This window comes from Trichechus manatus, unplaced genomic scaffold (genome assembly GCF_000243295.1).
Source record: "Trichechus manatus latirostris isolate Lorelei unplaced genomic scaffold, TriManLat1.0 scaffold00061, whole genome shotgun sequence".
NCBI classification, from domain to species: Eukaryota; Metazoa; Chordata; class Mammalia; order Sirenia; family Trichechidae; genus Trichechus; species Trichechus manatus.
Genome location: NW_004443997.1, coordinates 2,941,127 through 2,963,581, shown reverse-complemented (window position 1 = coordinate 2,963,581; position 22,455 = coordinate 2,941,127). Strand labels below are relative to the sequence as shown.

General features: G+C 42.2%; 1 protein-coding gene across 1 annotated transcript in view; it reads left to right on the top strand.

Annotated features, from left to right (window-relative positions):
• The first annotated feature begins 1,260 nt into the window (after positions 1–1,260).
• Positions 1,261–22,455, top strand: part of LOC101359205 (solute carrier family 5 member 4-like) — a 66,393-nt gene continuing 45,198 nt past the window's right edge. Inside the window, 8 exon segments of the mRNA XM_023733654.1 lie at positions 1,261–1,333; positions 7,368–7,509; positions 9,416–9,599; positions 10,319–10,390; positions 12,135–12,239; positions 13,917–13,949; positions 13,951–13,977; positions 15,654–15,758. Of these exon segments, the coding sequence (XP_023589422.1) occupies positions 1,261–1,333; positions 7,368–7,509; positions 9,416–9,599; positions 10,319–10,390; positions 12,135–12,239; positions 13,917–13,949; positions 13,951–13,977; positions 15,654–15,758 (741 nt within the window).

Genomic DNA, 22,455 nt, shown 5'->3' with positions numbered 1-22,455 from the left:
CAGAATCTACTTGATGGCAATGGGTTTGGCTTTGGATTAATCTTTACGGAAGCAGATCACCAGATGGGTTCGAACTGCCAGTCTTTCAGTTAGCAGCCAAGCACTTAACCATTGCACCACCAGCGCTCCTTAGGGTGACCTAGCAATGCCACTGCTAGGTATACACCAAAGAGAGTTGAAAACATACGTCCACACAAAAACTTGTACACGGATGTTGATAACAGCCTTATTCCCAATAGCCAAACGGTAGAAACAACCCAAGTGTCCATCAATGGAAAAACAACATGGAATATTATTCAGCCATAAAAGGAATGGAGTACTTCATGCTACAGCGTGGGTGACCCTTGAAATCATTATGCTGAGTGACAGAAGCCAGTCACAAAGGACTCACATTGTATGATTCCATGTCTGTGAAATGTCCTGAATGGGGAAATCTATAGAGACAGAAAGTAGATTAGTGGTTGTCTGGGGCTGGGGGAAGAGGGCAATGGAGACTGACTGCTAATGGGTGTGGGTTTTTTTTTTTTTTTTTGGGGGGGGGGTAGTTGAAATGCTCGAAAAATTTCGTTTTTGTGGTGGTGGTTACACAACCACTGAACTGTATACCTTAAATGGGTGAATTGTACGGTATGTGAACAGTATCTCAATAAAGCTGTTTACAAAGGAGCAGGAGGGTTAGGGCTCAGCCTTTAAGGAGCGCAAAAGTCAGGGAGGGCAGAGAACAAACAATTCTAGTACAGAGTGATGAGGGTTGCGGCACTAGCAAGCACAGGCCTGGGGCGAGGGGAGGAGGCGACCTGGTGAGTGGGGCTGGCCAAAGACAAGTTTTTAGCAGAGGTCACATCAGTCTAGTGGTATGGGAAGACAGGCAGGGGCAAGGGGATGCCTCTCAGCCTGGGGAGTGGGGGCAAAGGGGAAAGCAATCCAGGAAGGCTTCCTGGAGTAGGTGATACTGGGCTGAGTCTTGAAGAATGAGTCAGGTATGAAAGTGAGGGGCAGAAAAGGATGTCACAGATGGAGGTAGGTAGAGGGAATGTTCTGAGGAGTGAGGTGCTGAGTGGGAGTGGGGGAGAGAGAGAGGATTCTGGAGGGATGGAGTATGGGATCCTCCTTCCTGCCCGGTGTGGCATGAAAGGCAGGGCTCCCCCATCTGCCCCATCCCACTACGTCCCTTCGAGCAAGCCCCTGCCCCCCTCAACAAAATGCCTTCCATCTCTGAAGCTGTGATTCTCTGATTCAACCACTCAAATAAAAGCCAACATGGCGAATGTTAACATGGTGATCTGGGTGAAGGATATACTGGGGTACACTGTGCAATTCTTGAAACTTTTTTGTAAGTTTGAAATTGTATCAAAATTAAAAGCTACCCAAAAAATGTTAAATGGCCTGGGAGTAGTGAGTTAGTTACGTTTTAGTGAATACCAATGAACAATATATCATAATCTTACGGGGCAGGAGGAAGGTAATATTAAGATGCTGTGATAAAAGGGGAAATCCTGGGGGCATAGTGGTTAAGAGTTTGGCTGCTAACCAAAAGATCGTCAGTTCGAATCCACCAGGAGCTCCTTGGAAACCCTATGGGGCAGTTCTACTCTGTCTGGGAGTAGTGAGCTAAGCTGTAGTGCATACCAATGAACAATGTATTGTAATACCTACAGACCGGAGGAAGGCAATATTAAGATGCTATGATAAAATGTACCAAGGTCATGGCAAAACCACAAGTTGGAAGATGAGAAAGAAAGAGATATGTACTCGTGCTATCATCTTTACCTAAAAGTGTAAATGAAATGGACAGGATTCATAACTGGAGGTCTTGATATCACCAGCTTGGTGAAGTCCACACTTGGCCCAGTATAATTGACTATACTAAATGGGAGCTTTTAGAATTGCCGGAACCTGCCTATGCAGTAAATATTAAACAGTTCTGGATTCTGAAAGGACAATGGAAACCCCAACCCTAATTCCAATGCTGTGAATGCGTCTGCAGCTAAAACACAGGCAAGCTGGAGTTTCTGATGAAAGTCTATGCAGCCACCTAGAGGTGACCATTGGAATTTGGACTAGAACACTCCCTGATTCCAGAGCTACATGTAGCCTGCTGGACAGTTTTAGCATGCTACTGGGCTGAACCTTCAGTATGGATTGCACTTCAACATAAAGAAAAGAAAAACCCTCACAACTGGACCAATAAACAACGTCATGATAAATAAGAGAAAATATTGAAGTTTTCAAGGGTTTCGTTTTACTTGGATCCACAATTAACGCCCATGGAAGCAGCAGTCGGGAAATCAAACGACGCACTGCCTTGGGCAAATCTACTGCAAAAGACTTCTTTAAAGTGTTAAAAAGTAAAGATGTCACTTTAAGGACTAAGATGTGCCTGACCCAAGCCATAGTGTTTTCAATCACCACATATGCATGCAAAAGCTGGATAATGAATAAGGAAGACCAAAGAAAAATTGATGCCTTTGAATTCTGGTGTTGGCGAAGAGTATTGAATACACCATGGACTTCCAGAAGAACGAACAAATCTGTCCTGGAAGAAGTACATCCGGGGTGCTCTTTAGACACAAGTGTGGACAGACTTCGTCTCATGTGCTTTGGACATGTTATCAGGAGGGACCAGTCCCTGGAGAAAGACATCATGCTAGGTAAAGTAGAGGGTCAGTGAAGAAGAGGAAGACCCCCAATGAGATGGATTGATACAGTGTCTACAACAATGGGCTCAAGCATAACAACGATTGTGAGGATTGTGCAGGACTGGGCAGTGTTTCGTTCTGTTGTAGATAGGATGGCTATGAGTTTGAACCGACTTGATGACACCTAACAACATAACAACAACACTGGGATGAAAGATGTCAGATTATATTGAGGCTTAAGAACCTATTATGTCTCAGGTGATGTCAAAAAGACATTCTAATAAAGACTTGTGCCACGAAATTCCTCAATGAAATGGCTCATGCTAAGTTTAGGGGGAGTATTTCTGGGGGGAATGCTCTCTATCCATGAATGGGTGAAATGTCTGCCTCTAGAACTGGTGGTGGAAACCACCACCCTCACCTCAAGGGGCCACCTACTGCTACAACTGAATCTTGTGAACCTAATCCCTCTTTCCACTGAAGTAAAGCAGGGTGCTTCATTCTCCGATGAACACAAAGTTAAGTCCTCATGGTAGGCTAAAGTAAGAACAATATATATGGCAGCACAGGAAGAGTTTGCTTGTCTTTCACAGGGTAACATCCGGGTATTCAAAGTTTCTTGAACCATACCTAATGGTCACACCATATGGTCAGGCAAGTAGGCCTTTAATTAATGTACAATCAAGAATGCTCTGGTCTGCTATGTCAATTAACCAAAAGGCCGGCAGTTTGAATCCACCAGCTACTCCTTGGAAACTCTATGGAGCAGTTCTACGCTGTCCTACTGTAGGGTCGCTATGAATCAGAATCGACTCAACGGCAATGGGTTTGGTTTTGGTTTTATATCATATGATCTGGCCATTTCACTCCTAGATATTTACCAAATAGAAATGAAAGCATATTTCCTAAAAAGATGTGTATATTAATGTTTATAGAAGCTTTATTTATAATAATGTGTAACTGGGAACAGCATAAATGTCCATTAACTGTGGCACATCCATACAATAAAATACTATTCAACAATAAAAAAAAAAAAAGCACGCACGGCCTCACACACATACACAAAAAAAGAATGCTCTGGTCTGGTATTGAGAATTCAATTATGAAAAGGTCCCGTAAGACTTCTAAAGGACAATGAAAGTGGGTGGTGTAGACGCCCATCAAAAGAATCCAACTGCTGGCTCACCGGGGGACTAGGATGCCAGGTTGGATATGTTTGCCCAGCCTCTGGAGGTGGACATTTGAGTACACGAAATGAGTGGGCAGAGTTGAGGTCAAGTCATGATGAAGCCTCAGAGGTTGGAGGGACTGTCCTAAAAGTCAAGAAAAACTCTATATTATAATGGCTTTGAGGAGAATGGCCTGAGGACAAGGGCTGCCACATAACTAACAGGTGTACTACACAGGACCAGAGTGCATTGTTTCCGGAGGATTAAAACAGGAATTGATAGGAATACAGACTTCTTCCTCCTTGGGTTTCATTTGCCCTGCACCTGAAACCACCACTGAGAACACTATCAAGGGTTTTGAAGGATGTACTTTCAGTCCATTTAGTCTTCTGACATACATCTCATAGAATCAAGAAACACATTTCAAGATGGCTAAAATGGGCTAAAATCACAATTTTTGTATGAATGTATATCCTTTACAACTCACAGAGCAGTCTCTAAACTAAAAATCAAAAAAGGTAAATTTAAACATTTACTGTTAAATACAGGTATTGATGAGGGCAAGAAGGGTTGACTACTAGACAAGCTGACGATGTGACTGGCTTAAATATGGGACTCATAAATGGGGACTCCCTGTGGAGGAGCTTCTGAGTACTGGAGTGTGGAACAATGCAGAGACACAATTTTCTGGTTTTTCCACTTCACGAAGTTTCCCTTTTGTGTAACTGGAGCCAGTGGTCTTGGACCCAGGGTTGCATTTGTGTGTTATAAAGGGGACATTGCTACTTAAGATATTGTCCCTATTCTTTTGATTTTTAAGCAGCTTTATTGAGATATAATTCGTATACCATACAATTCACCCATTTAAGGTATACAAGTCAATGGCTTTTACTATTTTCATAGAGTTTTGTAATCACCACCCCAATCTATTTTAGAACATTTTCATCACCTCACAAAGAAATCTCTACCCCTAAGCCATCACCCACCAATTCCTCAATCCCCATTAATCCAAGGTAACCACTATCTTGCTTTCTGTCTCTATAGATTTGCCTATTCTGTATATTTTATATAAATATTATATGATTCCATTTATCTGAAATATTCTTTTGATTTTTTAAGGAAACTCTGAGTTAGCTATTAACCTCGTATCACGTGTCCAGATTAGGACTGACCACAGTGCCATCTGCTACTTCATGTAGAGCTGGTCCTATAATATTTTACTTCTCCAACCTTACCTCCTCCTCCTGGACTTTGACAAAAGAAGGACCCTGGAAGACTTCTATTGCTGCTTTCTTTATTTGTCTGCAGTATATCTGAACTAGAGGCCCCATCTGGAGAAACCAAGTCTGGGTTAGGATGGATAATAAATGGAGGAAAGAGGAAATTCAGGGAACAAGGTGCCAACAAATGAGTTACAACTTAAGGGAAAGATATACTCTCTCTCCTCAAGAGTGAGACTCTCAGGGCAAGATAATAGTACTCATGGCTGTTTCTCTCAGATATGATACCAAGTTATGCTTATTGCTTGGAGAAGCTTCTGGAATGGTTCTCCTCTGAAAGGGAGAAGAGGCCAATTGATGTGGACTCCACCTGAGTGATCTGGTGGACACATGTGACACAATGCCATCTTAGGGTTCAATGGATCAGTATCTGGTTGGAACCACTGTTTGGCTCACGTTTTGTGAGCTGTGTTTAATCTTTTCTTTTACAGATAATCTGAGAGAGATACACCTTTGAACTGCATATAAAAAAAGACTCGTTGCTGTCAAGTCGATTCTGACTCATAGCGACCCTATAGGATGGAGTAGAAATGCCCCATAGAGTTTCCAAGGAGCACCTGGTAGATTTGAACTGCCAAACTTTTGGTTAGCAGCCATAGCTCTTAACCACTACACCACCAGGGTTTCCTTGAATTGCATAGGGCAGAGTTATTGAATAGTCAGGTTTCTGTGATCTGTATGGCTGTGAATCACAATGACACTTTACTAAGACAGCTTCCTGGGTATGATGGAAAGCAAATTGCCACTGCCTGCTCCATATGTCAGAGTCCTCGGTGATCTTCTGAATACTGAGGCATGAATGTGGATGGAAATCATTTAAGAAAATCAACCATGGAACCAGCATGGCCTCAAGAGGAGGGCACATAGGAGTAATATGGTGGTCAACTGACTCTCTTTTGGAGTTCTAAAAAGACAGCTTGTGAGGAAGCCATGAGGAAGACCCAGACAAACCTGTATCCAGAGTAGAATATGCTCAGTTGACAGTCTCATGGGGCACATAATATTTTTGATAGAAACAGTGAATAAATTATTAGAGATGTGTTTGTCAAAATAAGTTCACAAAATATCTGAGGAATATGTAATGTGAGTGCATTGACTTGAGGTCCTAGGGTGGGCCTGTGAATAAAAAGTCAACAGCAGGCCTGAACCCTTTTCTACAGACTGTCTGCCTGGGAAGATGGCCTGGGGTCCACCTTTTCATAGCACTGTTTCCTTGGAAATGTACTGCTTGGTGAGAAATGTGGAATATGAGTATGTCATATGTTTTCCATGAACGTCACCTGGAGTGGCAGAGCTGATCATAGTAATTCTGTGAAGTAGTTATTACTAGTCAAATTCTAAAATTGAGGACCAGAGAGTGTGGCAATTTGGCCAAAGCCAAAATATGGGAATTAGTCCCAACTCTGACAGAGGAGTAAGTGATCTTGTTCTATAAGGTCCTTTCCAGTTCTAAATTTCTGACTAAGTTTTCAATACAGTACTGGGGTGTGTGCAGAGCCCAAGGCCCCGACCATGGTGCTGAAAACACAGAGGCCTAGACCTCATAGCCAGTGATTGGCAGAGCTGGAACTGGATCCCAGGTCTATCTACCTCCCATGCTGCACTAGGCTCAGAGCAGAGAGCCAGTTCCTGTGATAGGCATCCACTTTGAGTGGTAGAACAAACTAGATGAGTTGATTAAGCTATGGTGCCACACCACAGAAAGTCTTTAGCCCTGAAAGCGTTGATTACTGCAGTGACATCTTCAGACCATCCTTGCTGCCTGGCTGTGTCTGTTATGAAGCTTTGGAATTTCCAGGTACAGCCAATGCACTCCTGAGTCATGCTGGTCTCATTGCTTCCCAGAGATGTAGCAAACAGATATGAGTTCATGTATTTCTGAGTTGGGTTTTCCATGTCCTTCCTATGTCAGAGTTCCCCAGCTTATTGCTCATTTTTCTCTCATAAGTTTTTTTTATGTTTGATTTTAGGCCTCACTGGTATGATTTTACTAAATTACGCCGTGGATTCTGTGACTGATCTACTTTGAAATGCGTTTGCATTGGGCACAATATGTTCAAAATTTAGTCTTACTGATGATGAGAATGAAGAGTTTATCTATTCCATTTCCTTACAATGAGTTAAGTGCCTATTAATACTTTGCATCATTTCCATCGGTCAAGAGAGTTGAGCAGATTCTCCAAAGTGGATGAAAAGCATCTCTGTAAAGTGTTCTGAATGACTGTTCCTATAGAAACTTATTGTGTTCCCTCTTCCTCCTGTATCCAATAATCCTTTAGTTCCTGTGGAGAATAAAGTATGCTTCCAGTGGTCCTATGACCTGTTCTGTGGGCTGGACCTGGAGAAGTGTCCCAAGATTACCAAGGAAGAGGAGGCAGCAATGCAGCCGAAGCTGACGGACACCTCTGAGAAGCCTTTGTGGTGAACAATGGTGAACATCAACATCATTGTCTTGCTGGCCGTGGCTATCTTCTGCCACACTTATTCCATCTGAGTCTTGATTTCTGCTGCAGAGTGTGCTCATGAAGGCCAGATTATTTACTCTGCATTCCTTTAGTCCCATTCTGTGGCGTGGAAGGGAAGCAAGCCAGTTGTAAATTTTGCCCAGTGAGATAAAGGTATACTGGTGTAATTACAGGCTATTTGGACAAAAAATCATTATTTTGCTGTTAAAACACGTATTTGAAGCCAATGTGATATAGTCAGCTGTAGATACTAGATGTGCAAGAATAAAGTCCACTCAGTCATGCTAGAAAGAGGTAGACTAAGAAACAGCAGCCCCGTGATGTTTGATGCATGTTTTCCTCGGGCAGTTTCTTCTTTTAATATGTCCATTATGAATTTCCCTGTTTTAGATTCATTCATTATGGCTTTTACTGTGCTTGCAATTACTTAGGCATTCAGTAATGTTTGTCTGAATGAATGAAAGATGGGGTCATTCATTCATAATTACCTGCTCTACTTCCAGCTAAGTCTGCCCTTTGTTAGCATTTTGTTCCTCTGGTTTGAATTCTTGCTTTCTTGGTGTGGTTGCAGAAGCTACACCATGGCTCTTGGGATGGAACTCAATTGGAATGTAATTGTCTGGGTCCGCCCTTCTTTCTGGAGATGTTCTTCACTGACAGTCTCAGAATTTGATTCTATCTCAAAGTGGGAATAATTGTATATCCTGGGGCCATCCTTCATCCCAAAGCAGCAGCACTCTACTGAAACATTGTAAGAGTTAACCTCAGATCCCTCTTCTTTGAGATCATATGACCACAGCCCTTAATTTCTTGGATGTCCTGACTGGTGATCATTGATTCATAAAGATTAGGCTAAGTGGTCTCCATCCAGGTGGGAGTGCATTACTATCCACACTTTACAGCTGAAAGTGGTATAAGGTTCACGGAAGTTAAGGGTCAGCCCTGGAGCCTATACTCCTTATTTTGGAACTAGGTGGTTCTCCCTGATGAAATGAATGATGAGACTGCCTTCCCTGCACGGGAGTTTCTATTCTTCCAGGTGGGCTATTTGAGGACTCCCAGCACTTAGTTAGTGATGTGTCTGGTTCTGGTTCACCCTCAGGAGGAGGAAGACTTCTCTTGAATGACCCTGGATCCCTTGGCATTCTCAAATAACAAACGATCAACAACCAGACCATTCATATTGGCCACAGGTGCAAATCAAGACTGTCAAGGATTAACCTTGAACTTCTGGCTGTGGCCCTGGGGTCATGAGCCCCAAGTCATGCTTTCAGGTCAAAACCTCTGATCTAGCCACCAATAGCACTGTCATTGCTCCCCCTGGCCCCCCACCGTGTGCTGTGCTCTTAGAGTCACTTCCCTTTCTTGCATAGGTCACCACAGTCCTGATGTGTCATATGAAGCCCATTTCAAGTTACCCTTACAGAAAAATATAGGTCTTTAGAACCCATGAAATGCATAATTAACTTCATTTTCAAGGGATATAACTTCTGGTTCAGGAATCTTAACTGATCCATAAGGGACCATTGCCCTCTGTCCCTTCCTGGCTGTTTTCTGGCCTCTTCACTTCCGTCTTTCTCTTCTATCTCTCTCTTTGTCTCTCCCTAATCCTCACTCAACCTGGTTAAGTCTTCATAAAGGCCCTGTGTATCCACACAGTGACCCTGCACCCTCCACCTCCAATTCTTACCCCATTTCTCGACCCTCATGCCTCATTCTCAACCTCCAACTAGGCCAACACTGACTGCTGGAGAGCCAGGGTCTCAGAGTCCAGCTTCAGAGGAGAGGTTTAAAGGTCCCCATGCCAGGCACCAGCTCTGATAACACGCCCCACCTGCCTGAGGCTGATCATTAACCCACAGCTTATATAAGAAAGGGGCCACCCTGGGAAGGAGAAGCCCCACTTGCAGCCATGGCCAGCACATTAAGCCCAGAACCACGGCCAGGGCCACGGAGCAGCCTGTGTTGTCAGAATGAATCCGAAACGCTGCTGACATCTCTGTCATCGTCATTTACTTCATATTGATGATAGTAGTTGGGGTGTGGGTATGTGGGAGCTCATTGGGGCTTTGGGGTGGGCACAAGACATGTGGGGAAGGCATCTTATGGAGGGAGAGGTGTGGAGTGACGAAGCTGAGGAAACGTGACAGCTTTCACAAATTTCACCGTCTTTGTATCAGAGTCGTTTGTCTGTGTGTGACATAAGTAAGGTTTAGACTGAACTGTGTGAGTTAATTTATTCTCCTAACAACCCCATTGTTTTGAAGAGAGCCAGCACTGGGAAGTCAGACTTACTCTGTTTGGCATCCCCAGTTACTGGCATGAGTGAATAAGGATTTTATTTTTATCATCTCATTCATTTTACTTGCCTTTGTTGTTTGCTCACTTTCTAACTTAGTGAGTTGGATGCTTAGTCCATTTACTTTTGTTCTTTCTTTTTGGTAATGTGGTTGAGCCTGCAAAGTTTCTTTCAAGCCCAGCTTTAGTGGTATCTGACATTGTTTGAGTAAATTAAAATAACCAGAGCACTTAGGATAGCAGTTGAGGAATAGGATTTCTCAAGTTTCTTCCAGCTCTGGGTTTTTATGTAACTATGGATTTTTGAAGTCCTCAAGCAGGACTTCAGTTATATCACAGCTTCCAGAAAACGATTCTCTCTTTAGAAGTGTTGCAGCCGTCGCCTCTTTCAGCACCCTGGACAGAGCACCCGGGCTCCTTAGTGAATGTGTTCAGTTTGACCCTCCCTTGTCTTCCCTTCTGCTCACGTCATGCTGAAGACCAACTGGAGCACTGTTGGAGGGTTCTTCCTGGCTGGTCGAGATGTGAGCTGGTGGCCGGTGAGTGGGCCAAGGCTTCCTGAAATTACATTTCCGTTGTGTGTGTAAGAGTGAATAAAGGAAACATGGGGACTGATGATATTTTCTGAACTACACTGGTTGCCCACTTGCTGGCATTTCTTTTCCTAAATCCTGACCTCAGGGCTCTTCCTTGTAGTTTTAATAAGTTATACTTTGTCACCAGTTATGAGAGCCACTTGTCCAACATTTAACGACCCTGGTTTAGCTCTCCCTCAGATTCTTTTCCCCTGTTCCTCATCCAGAATTTTCTGCCTTGGCTTCATACTATGCCAGCACATTCCCTCTTTGTTCCCAAGCCTGAGTTAATGAGTCCCGTCTTATTTGGATTAGCCTCCCCCTCTCTGCTGTCCTCTTTCAACACCCAGCTCAAGCCCTTCTTCATCTGAGAAGCATTCCAGCTCGCTCCAGCCTTCATCTGAACTTTTAGTCCTTGCACTGAGTGGAGTTAGTTGTTAATGGAGTGTGTGTTCCCCTTTGATGAGGCCAGTGTTGAGGTCTCTTTGACTCTTGCCCATTTGGTGTTTTCTTTGCTGGGTTCTGGCCTTTGCCTGCCCTCCCTGCCCCTTATTGCAGCAGAGGGTATGTCTTCTCCTCTGAACCACTTAGAGTGTCAGTGCTAGACTGGGTATACAGTGGGTGCTCAGTAAGTGCCTCATTCACAGATCTGCTGAGCTCATTGTCCATACAGTATGAAAACATATTGATATTGGGAAATTACCTGACCAGAGTGATTAAAGGGGACAACCAGTGACCAACTGAAAGCTTGAAATGGATTTTTATTGGGGTGTCCAATCAGACATTACCTGCTTTGTCCTATTTAGGATTATTTTTTGGAAATACTCAGAGCTGAGCCAATCATATAGCCACAAACAACCTCAATCCCATCCCTGAGGCCCAAATGTCTGAGTAGAAAAGTTGATTTTACAGAGGACTAGAAAGGTGGGAACAGAGAGCAGTGCACTTGAGGAATGGGCACTGCAGGGGTCCCACACACTAATTCAGGCCTGTCAGGACTAGGGCTCATCCGTGCCCACTCAAGAGATCTCTCTTGATCTAGAGACTTAAGACTTGATGTGTGGAAAGGGTACTGGATTAAAAGAGGGTCCTAGGGCCAGGAGGATGGAAGGAAGCACCATTCTTCCCTAGTTTTGGGGTTCTTGAGGCTGATCAGAAGAGCCAGGGCTGATGGGAGGTTTGGAAGTTCTTGACTAAGGACAGGCTCAACTTAGAGTTGGAGGTAGAAAGGCCAAAGTTCCCCTAAGGCAGCAGCTGGCAAGATTTTTCTGTAGGGTGCCACATTGTAAGTATTTATGGTTTTCGAGCCATACATTCTATCACAACCACTCAACTCTGCCATTCTAGCACAAAAACAGCTATTGTCAATACATAAACAAATGAGTGTGACTGTATTACAGTAAATCTTTATTTACGGATACTAAAATTTGAAGTTCATACAATTTTCACATTTCTCAAAATATTCTTCCTCTCTAGACTGTCTGTTTGTTTTGGCTTTATTTAGTTTTGTTTTAACATTAAACCTGTAAAGATCATTCCTAGTTTAGGAGCCATACAAACAAGTGATGGGCAGATTTACTCCACAGCCTTAGTTTGCCACCTCCTGCCCTCTGGAGTAGCAATTGAAGCATCTCAACATTTACCTGTTTTCAAGAATTCTGATTTGAGTCTTTCAACTCTGATCTTAATCTGTTTTCTTGGATTCCAGATGGGTACCTCCCTTTTTGCCAGTAACATCGGCAGTAGCCACTTTGTGTCGCTGGCTGGAACGGGAGCAGCTTCAGGCATTGCCATTGCATCATCTGAATGGAATATAAGTCACATCACAGGCTTTTTCCTTTTCAGTCAAGCCCATATCCATTTTTTTTTTTCGGAGAGTCTGTATGGGATAAACTTCTCTTTGGTTTGATTTCTATTTTTACCCTCTCCTAGTCCATCCCTTTTTTGACTTTCAGGACCTTTCTTCCAGACGTATCATTCCCCTCCTTTGAGATTTTGTTCAAGTAGTTACTCCCACCATGAATGTGATTTCTATCTGACTCAAGCCCACTTTCACTTGACCTCCTTGGCCACTTTAGCTCTCAATTGTCTCTCTCTTCTCTGAGCTATCACACTATAGGTCCAGCTCTGAACTAGATACAAGGAATTAAAAAATGTAAAAACTATGCTTCCTTCTTTTGAGGAGCTTACATTCCAGTGGGAGAGACAGACACACATTCAGTACAGCTTAGCCAGTATAAGGGCAGAAGCATGGGCAGCTATTGGGGGATCTCACAGGAAGGGCATCTATTGTGGACAAGGGGTGGGACATACGGTAGGAGCTTTCTGAAGCTGATACCAGGAGGAGAAGTAGGAATTAAACAAGTGGGGCCTGACCAAGTCAGTGACAGTGGAGTGAACAGTGACTGATTTGAAAGACGGTAGGTAGAATCTACAGGCTTTGTGATTGAGTTCCCAAGTGTCCTATTGTCATTTTACCATAGAAGTTGTGTCTCCTTAATTAGACTCTAAGTTCTTTAAGACGAGGGGTCATGTTCTCTCTCCACTCACACAACTCCATCATCCTGCATATGGCTGGGCACATGGTGAATATGCCATAAATATTTCTTGAGGTGGTTGAGTTTTTTCTCTTATCATTTCCAGCATTTGCATGTACACATGAGTACATATCGGTCAGAGGGAGATGCCTGTATAGAAGAAATCTGAATCATAGTGCAAGTGTAAGCAGACCATCAGATGGACTTAGGAAGTGACCTTGAGTCATTACGAACAACTGCGCCTCTTTGTTGAATATTTTGCCCCTGGTTTTTCTTAGATAATGTCAGGGACCTGGAATGAACACAACACCTAGAGATAAGGACAGATGTGCACTTTGGCTGAGTAGGTGTGGTTATCAGGCCGCAGGGATCCCAGCTGCACCTCTTATCACGTGTGCCCTTGGGCTTCCTTTATCTCAATAAGCCTCAGGTTCCTGCTCCATCAGATAAGAATGACTGTGCTTATCTGCCTCACCTGGTTGTCATGAGAGCAACATGAGTGATACATGTGAAGGCTCTCTGTAAACATTACATATTAATGCAAGATTATATGATTGTCATTATATTTTAAGACTTGGGGGAGGACTAGTAATATCTTATCTCCAACTTTCTTTCTCATTGCTTTGTCACTCTGCCTGTAATTCCTTCCATTCCAAGATTATTTTATTTTGGCAAAGACTGTATAATCTTCTGGGGTGCAGCTAGGCTCAGACCCTTTATCTTCTGTTCATTTTTCACCACACAGCTTTTGTCACATCCTAAGCCCCTAGACACTGTAACCTCTGAATCATGGAAACAGGACAGGAACCCACGGTTGCTGTCTGGGGGTCATAACTGGGTGAAGTGAAACAGGATCTAAGCAAACTTTTTTTCCCCAGACTCAGAGTTCATGAAGTGATAAGGTCCACAACCATATCTCTTTAAATTTACTTCTTTTCCCTTTGTTTCTATAGGCCTTGCTGCTGTTGCTGGCTGTAGGGTGGTTCTTTTGTCCCCATACACATCAAGGCGGGGGTGAGTATCTTCAACTGGGTGTCCTGTGCCTATCTTTCAGATGTACTTTATACATTCATTTATTCACTCATTCATTCTGTTCAATCATGATGTCTAGGTACCTGGCACTCAGCTGGCCTGTTTCTAGAAATATGCGGGTAACCAAGATGCAGTTCCTTCCCTAGAGAGACTCCCAGTGTATACTGTGGCTGCAGCAAGGAGACAAATCAGTAATGGCCCTGAACAATGACCACTGCAATAGAGGTCAGCCAGCGTGGTGCAGGAATACTAAAGCTGGGCCACACACGTGCTTCAGAACATGATTCTTAGAGATTACCTGAGTCCAGTCTTGAGGAATAAGTAATACTTCTGTGGGTAGAAAAGTGGGATCATGGAGGATTGGTGGAAACAATATAAAGAGACTAAAAATCATGAAAGGACTTGCAGTGATGGGGGTCAAGGGAAACTATGGTTAAATATGTGGGAGAAGTGGTGGGTTGGAGGTGGTCTGCAGGTGTAGGTAGATTTGATGGTGGAAAGCCTTGTGTGTGTCTGAGATTGAAAGGTATGCTCTTTATTCTCCTAGAAACAGGCAGTAAATGTGGGCTTTCAAGCAGTCAAGGGTCATGATCAGATTCTAGTTTTAGGAAGTTCCACTCAGACAGCTGAGTGGAAAATGGACTTGAGGGGAAACCTGCTGAAGATAAGATAATGAGAAAGTTTATATGATGCTTTGGGAGGCTATAGGCAAAGAAACAGAGAGGAAGGGGAGAAGTTTCTGAGGTAGAGATGACAGATTAAGGGAAGGCAGTGGAGAGGGAAGCATCTAGAGCAATCCTAAGACTATACACTCAGGGACCTGGTGCATAAGGCCACTGTTAATGGAGGGAGGGAATCCCAGAGGAGACCATATGATACACAACAGGGAGAATAACGAGTTCATTTTGGAACTTAGTGAGGTCTTGGTTCCTTTCAGACACTAGCATGAATGCACCCATCAGGCAAATGAGCATGTCGGTCAGGACGGAGATCTTGGCTAGAGTTATCCATTGAAGAGTCTTTCTCTTCAGAAATGTTGTTTGAGCTCCCACCATGTGCCTCAGGGATGTGTCTGAGAACAGGAAGCCACTTCTCTCCAACCAGGAAAGAGGGACAAATAGATTGGACATCACATGTAGGAAGGCTGTGTTGGGAGATTCTGGGGAGCTATGGAAAGATTCCTAATGCAAGCTGGGCATCGAAGGAAGCTTCCCTGAGGAAAGACCACCTTAGTGGAGGCTTGAGGAATGGGTCTGCCAGTCAAAGATGGTGAAAATGGTTTCTCACACAGGGGAAATAGTGCCTGCAATGGCCCAGAATGAGAGAGTGTGCAGCATGTTTGGGGACCTGGAAGTTGTTCCATGTGGCTGAAGCACAGGGACTGGGGCCAGGGTGTGGATGTTGGCAATGGAGACTGGGTGGAGCAATGGGCAGGAGCCTGATGAAGCAGTAAATGTCAGAGCTAAGAACAGATACCAGGATTCTTTGACTCCAGCTCCTGTGCCTTGCTGCTCTCCCAAGGGGTCATTCCTTTCTCACCTCTGTATTCCCAAGGTGCCATGCACAGTGCTTAACCACCTGTAGGTGCTTAGTAAATGTTGAATTGTCCAAATGTGCTGGGCGCTGCGGTGAATCCCTGTAGGCGTCTGTCTCTGCAGGTGATGACCATGCCAGAATATCTGAAGAAGCACTCTGGTGGGAATCGACTCCAGGTCTACCTCTCCATTCCGTCCCTCATAATCTATGTGATTTTGAGAATCTTAGTAAGTTCAGAGCCTCCTGGCTGTTTGTTTTTGAGTAATTGCCTTGATGGGGTAGAGAGCTAAGATCAGAGAGCTAGAGGAGTAGACTACTGACAGCCTTTACAGCTGGAGCCATGTAGGTGTGTTAACAAGCTGGGTCTCTCTACCAAGTCTTTGCGGGAAAACAGGAGCTTCAGAGACCCTGTGTTCATAGAGTAGTAGACTTCCAAGTTGTGAGAAGCTTCAGATTGTAGGTTCACCTTCTCATTAAGGAAATGAAAAAATGGATGTACAGAAAGAACAAAATGTCTCGTTCAAGTAACACAGTTATTAGTAGTGGAAAAGAGGAGGACTTCTCTGGTCTCCTGCCTTTCCATCACACAATACCCTCTTCATTCTCTTTGGCAGAATCATTCTGGGTTTATATTTTTATTTTCAGCTGAACTATCTGACACATGAAGCCAAAGAAAAGTGTTTTGCATTGTCTACACTGAATTTTCTTACACTTATTCTATTTTATCTAAGATTGCTCCTACAAATTAGTGTTAAAATAATTTAAAAAATTTTTAAAGTTTCTGTTCCTTGGAGATAATCAGTGAGTAAAGGGGGGCGGGGGAAGAAAGAAGAAGATTCAGCAGCACGAGTAGAAAACAAAGAGCAAATCATTTCCTTCTCATCTATCAGTGACTAATGAAATAATCTGGAAGTTTACAGTCCAGGCAGTTGTCTCAATGTTCATAAAAAAAGCAGCTGATCCTCACTATTGCTCTTCTGTTGAGCTGATTCACTGTTGGAAAAAAAACAACCATTCAGATTAGATGGCATGAGCCTTCCTAATGCAGTGTGAGCATTTTTTCAGCACTTACTTTTTGCTAGCTAGCTCCATTTTAGAGGTAACAAAGATTCCTGTGTGCTGGGAGCTCACCAGAATCTTAGACATGAAATACTTAGCACTTTATGACAATATATGTGACGATACTAAAATGTTAACTGAAATAGAGATGTGTGGACAAGTACAGACATGTGCTATGGACACTCAGGAAAAGAGAGTGGTCCTTGATGGGTGGAATATGGAGGTCGTCTTCATGGAGAAGGCATTAGACAAGTCCGCAAGATGTGAAAGGTTAGGAGAGGCAGAAGGAAGCAGAGGCGCCCAAGTGTGTTGGGCCCTTGGGCTCCCATGGTCCACAGTGTGTTGGACTCACTAATCTCCCAGTTCTCCTCTGGCTCTGATATCTACAGTTTTATGGTCCTAAAGGCATGAACAAGGTGCTAGGGCAGAATGACGGTGACCAAAAGAGTCCCAAGGGATGCAGCCTCCTGGAGTGGTGGGTTTCTGGTGGTGGGGAGGGGTTAGGGAAGGGCTGGAATGTTGTGGAACTGGAGGAGGGGAGCATGTGACTGCAGGTCTTCGGTTGGTTGGAATGATATGGTCGTAGGAGTCCATTATTGCCTCCAAGGACATTTCAAGTGACATTAATAGCAATTAACCTTTGACATGACATTTTGTGTACTTATAAACCCTGATAAAGATTTTTTCCCTGGTTACTTATTAAACCTTATTAAAATTATAAGGAATTAGGACTGTTTTTATAATCCTCCCCTGCCCTAACCTTAGCAAAGATCATCTTGTTCACTGATTGTCAATCTCCAATAATATACATACTGAGAATTAATGTATATATATATTTACCCCTAAGTATTTCCATTTTATTTCCTGAAAGTGTTGACTTTTTTTTAGAAAACCACATTGTAAATTTTAAAATCAGGAAATTAACTTTAATACAAGCTATTATTTGATCTATAGATTTAATTCAAATATTGACAATTGTTCCAATAATGTCTTTAATAGCAAAAGAAAATCCTGGCTAATGCACGCAATGAATCTTTTTTATGAGCAATACTTTATAATACCTCCTTAACTATCCTGAAATAAAAGTCATTGATAATATAAGCTACTTACATACAATTTCAAAACTATCAATTTAATGTCTTAATCGTACTATATAAGAGAAACAAAAGTCAAGGGATCCATAATAAAATAATACGTGTCTTAATATGTATATGATTGGGCATGACTACATCAGATACCTGTATCTCTCAGTTTGTTGTACTGTGGTAGCTTGAGTGTTGCTGTGTTACTGGAAGATTTACCACTGGTATTTCAAATACCAGCAGGGTCATCCTTGGTGAACAGGTTTCAGCGGAGCTTCTAGACTACAACAAACTAAGAAGAAGGAACTGGCAGTCTACTTCTGAAAAAATTGGCCAGTGAAAACCTTATGAATAGCAGAGGAACATGGTCTGATACAGTGCTAGATGATGAAACCCTCAGGTTTAGAAGGCATTCAGATATGACTGGGGAAGAGCTGCCTCCTCAAAGCAGAGTCAACCTTAATAACATGGATGGAGTCAAGCTCTCAGGACCTTCATTTACTGATGTGGCACAACTTAAAATGAGAAGAAACAGCTGCAAACATCCATTAATAATCAGTACATGGAATTACAAAGTATGAATCTAGGAAAACTGGAAGTCATCAAAAATGAAATGGGCTGCATAAAGATCAATATCTTAGGCATTAGTGAGCTGAAATTGACTGGTATTGACCAAACTAACTCCAAAGATGAAGAAATTGAAGATTTTTTTACCAACTTCTGCAGTCTGAAATTGATCACACATGCAATCACACATGATAATTACTTGTGATTGGAATGCAAAAGTTGGGAACAGAGAAGAAGGATTGGTATTGGAAAATACAGCCTTGGTGATAGAAATGATGCTGGAGAGTGCATGATAGAATTTTGCAAGACCAGTGGACTTCTTCAATGTGAATACCTTTTTTTCAACAACATAAATGATGACTATACATGTGGTCCTCACCAGATGGAACACACGGGAATCAAATAGACTACATCTATGGAAAAAGACGATGGAAAACCTCAGTATCAGTCAGAACACGGCCAAGGGCCGACTGTGGAACAGATCATCAATTGCTCATATGCAAGTTGAAGATGAAGAAAATTAGAAGAAGTCCATGGGAACCAAAGTACGACCTTGAGTATATCCCACCTGAATTTAGAGACCATCTCAAGAATAGAGTTAACACGTTGAACACTAATGACTGAAGACCAGATGAGCTGTGGAATGACATGAAGGATATCATACATGAAGAAAGCAAAAGGTCATTAAAAAGACAGGAAAGAAAGAAAAGACCAAAATGGATGTCGGAAGTGACTCGGAAACTTGCTCTTGAAAATAGAGTAGCTAAAGCAGAAGGAAGAAATGATGAAGTAAAAGAGTTGAAAAGAAGATTTCAAAGGGCGGCTCGAGAAGATAAAGTATTATAATGACATGTGCAAAGACCTGGGGATAGAAAACCATAAGTGAAGAACACTCTTAGCATTTCTCAAGCTGAAAGAACTGAAGACAAAAATTCAAGCCTTGCAATCGAAGGACATCAGCAATGATATCTATGGGGAAAATATTAAATGATTCAGGAAGCATCAAAAGAAGATGGAAGGAATACACAGACACTGTATCAAAAAGAATTGGTTGACATTCAACTATTTCAGGAGGTAGCGTATGATCAAGAACTGATGGTTCTGAAGGAAGAGGTCCATGCTGCACTGAAATCATTAGCAAAAAGCTAGTCTCCAGGAACTAACAATACCAATTGAGATGATTCAACAAACAGATGCAGCACTGAAGTGCTTGCTCGTCTATGACAAGAAATTTGGAAGACAGCTACCTGGCCAACTGACTGGAAGAGATTCTTGTTTGTACCCATTCCAAAGAAAGGTGAGCCAAAAGAATGTGAAAATTATCGAACAATATCATTAGTATTACACCCAAATAAAATTTTGCTGAAGATCATTCAAAAGCAATTTCAGAAGTATATTGACAGAGAACTGCCAGAAATTCAAGCAGGATTCAGAAAAGGATGTGGAACAAAGGATGTCATTGCTGATGTCAGATGGATCCTGGCTGAAAGCAGAGAATACCAGAAAGATGTTCGCCTGTGTTTAATGACCATGCAAAGGCATTCCACCCTGTGGATCATAACAAATTATGGATAACATTGCAAAGAATGGGAATTCCAGAACACTTAATTGTGCTCATGCGGAACCTGGAGGCATTCATTCGAACAGAACAAGGGAATACTGTGTGGATTAAAGTTAAGAAAGTACATCAGGATTGTGTCCTTTCACCATACTTATTCAAACTGTATGCTGAGAAAATAATCTGAGAAGCTGGACTATATGAAGGAGAACATGACATCAGGATTGGAGGAAGGCTCATCAATGACCTGCAATATGTAGATGACACAACCTTGCTTGCTGAAAGTGAAGAGGACTTGAAGCACTTATTGATGAAGATCAAAGACCACAGCCTTCAGTATGGTTACAGCTCAACATAAAGAAAATAAAAAACCCTCACAGCTGGACCAATAAGCAACATCATGATAAATGGAGAAAAGATTGAAGCTGTCAAGGATTTCATTTTACTTGGATCCACAATCAACACCTATGGAAGCAGCAGTCAAGCCCATTGTTGCAGCCACTATGGCAATTCATCTGTTGGCGGTCTTCCTGTTTTTCACGGACCTTCTACTTTACCAAGCATGATGTCCTTCTCCAGGGACTGGTCCCTCCTGATAACATGTCCAAAGTACATGAGACTAAGTCTCAACATCCTTGCTTCTAAGGAGCATTCTGGCTGTACTCATTCCAGGACAGATTTGTTCATTCTTCTGGCAGTCCATGGTATAGTCAATATTCTTCACCAACACCATAATTCAAAGGCATCAATTCTTCTTCGGTCTTTCTTACTTATTACTGTCCAACTTTCGCATGCATATGAGACGACTGAAAATACCTTGGCTTGGGTCAGGCGCACCTTAGTCCTCAAAGTGACATCTTTGCCTTTTAATAGTTGAAAGAGATCTTTTATAGCAGATTTGCCCAATGTAATACATCATTTGATTTCTTGACTGCTGCTTCCATGGGCGTTGATTGTGGATTCAAGTAAAATGAAATCCTTGACAAGTTTAGTATTTTCTCTATTTATTGTGATGTTACTTATTGGTCTAGTTGTGAGGATTTTTGTTTTCTTTAAGTTGAGGTGCAATCCATACTGGTTTTTTTGTATTTGTTTGTTTTGTTTTATTTTTTTTTCACCAGAAATGAGGGGAATAAGTTTTATTTGAGAAAGCCGGCAGGGATTTGAAGTGAGTTGACGGCCACTGAGTGAGCAGGTTTCAGAAGCCCCATGTTTTCCGGAGCCCAGAGTACCATAAACATGAAGTTCAGCATTATTAGTGCATGCTTGAGAACCTCTAACAACCAGCCCTACCTAGCTCTTCCTTTTAAGTTCACATTTCAGGTAAGGAGCATTTTTACCTTTGAAACCTAGGTGTGCAGTCAGGGGAAGGGAGAAAACAGTGACACTAACTTTTTAATGAGCATTGCGACTGAAAGAGAAATTCACATCACCCTGAATTTTGTGTGATGTCAGTTAAAAGAAGGTATTTTATAGCACTTTATAGCAAATTAAAATCAACTAAATTGAAAATAAGTGCAGCAGCTGGGATAAGTAATCAGATAAGTGGCCAGTTTTGCTATTTTTGCTTTGAGCTGAAGACAGAACTTGAATTTCCTTCTTTCTTTTTTATTTTATTGTGCTTTAGATGAAATTTTACAGCTCAAGTTAATTTCTCATACAAAAATTTATACATGTTGTTTTGTATGCTGCAATCCTCACACTCCACCTTTCCACCCCGGGTTCCCTTTATCCATTCAACCAGTTCTCGTCCCTTCCTGCCTTCTCAGCCTGCCTCTGGATAGGAGCTGCCCATTTGGTCTCGTGTATCTGATTGAAGTAAGAAGCACACTCCTCACATGTATTATTTTTTGCTTTATAGTTTTGCCTAATCTTTGTCTGAAGAGTGGGATTTGGGAGTGGTTTCAGTTCTGAGTTAAAGAGCATCTGGGGGCCATAGTTTCAGGGGTTCCTCCAGTCTTTGTCAGACCATTAAACCTGGTCTTTTTATGTGAATATGAGTTCTGCTCCACACTTTTGTCCCGCTCCATTCAGGACTCGCTGTCACCTAGTTTTGTTGGAAATGTTCACATGATTTGGTTTTGCTATCTACTTCTTAAGTTTTCTTATATGGAGAGTCACAAAGTATGCTACCACAATCACCCTCTTCCCAGATTGATTTCTCTATACTTCTAGGTGTGCCTGATACATATCATTACGTAAAGTTTCATGGTGGTAGTATGACAAAGTGTTTAATAGTGTGATGTTTGGAGTCACACTGCACAGATTCAAATCCTGACTTTCCCACTTGCTATCTTGGTGACCTTGGGCAAATTAATTAACCTCTCTGAGTCTTCGTTTACTCAACTACAAAGTGATTATAACAACAAAGATAGCTTACAGGTAGTTTTGAGAAGTGAAGTGGGGTGGGGGTGAATTCTCTCAAGGTTTCAAGAAAAAGATAGTTATTTAACAGCTTAAATTTTATCAGAACAGAGAAAAAAATATTATTCAATTCACCCCCGAAACAGACCCAATCTTGTATATAAGTGTAACAAAAGTAAACATATGTAATTGTGAAAATCCTCATTGGCAAACAAGAATATTGATTTAAAAAAAATATGAAAAAAGTATTTTGTCACAGTCAAGAGTGTTCCTATAAGCATATAAAGTTCCTGG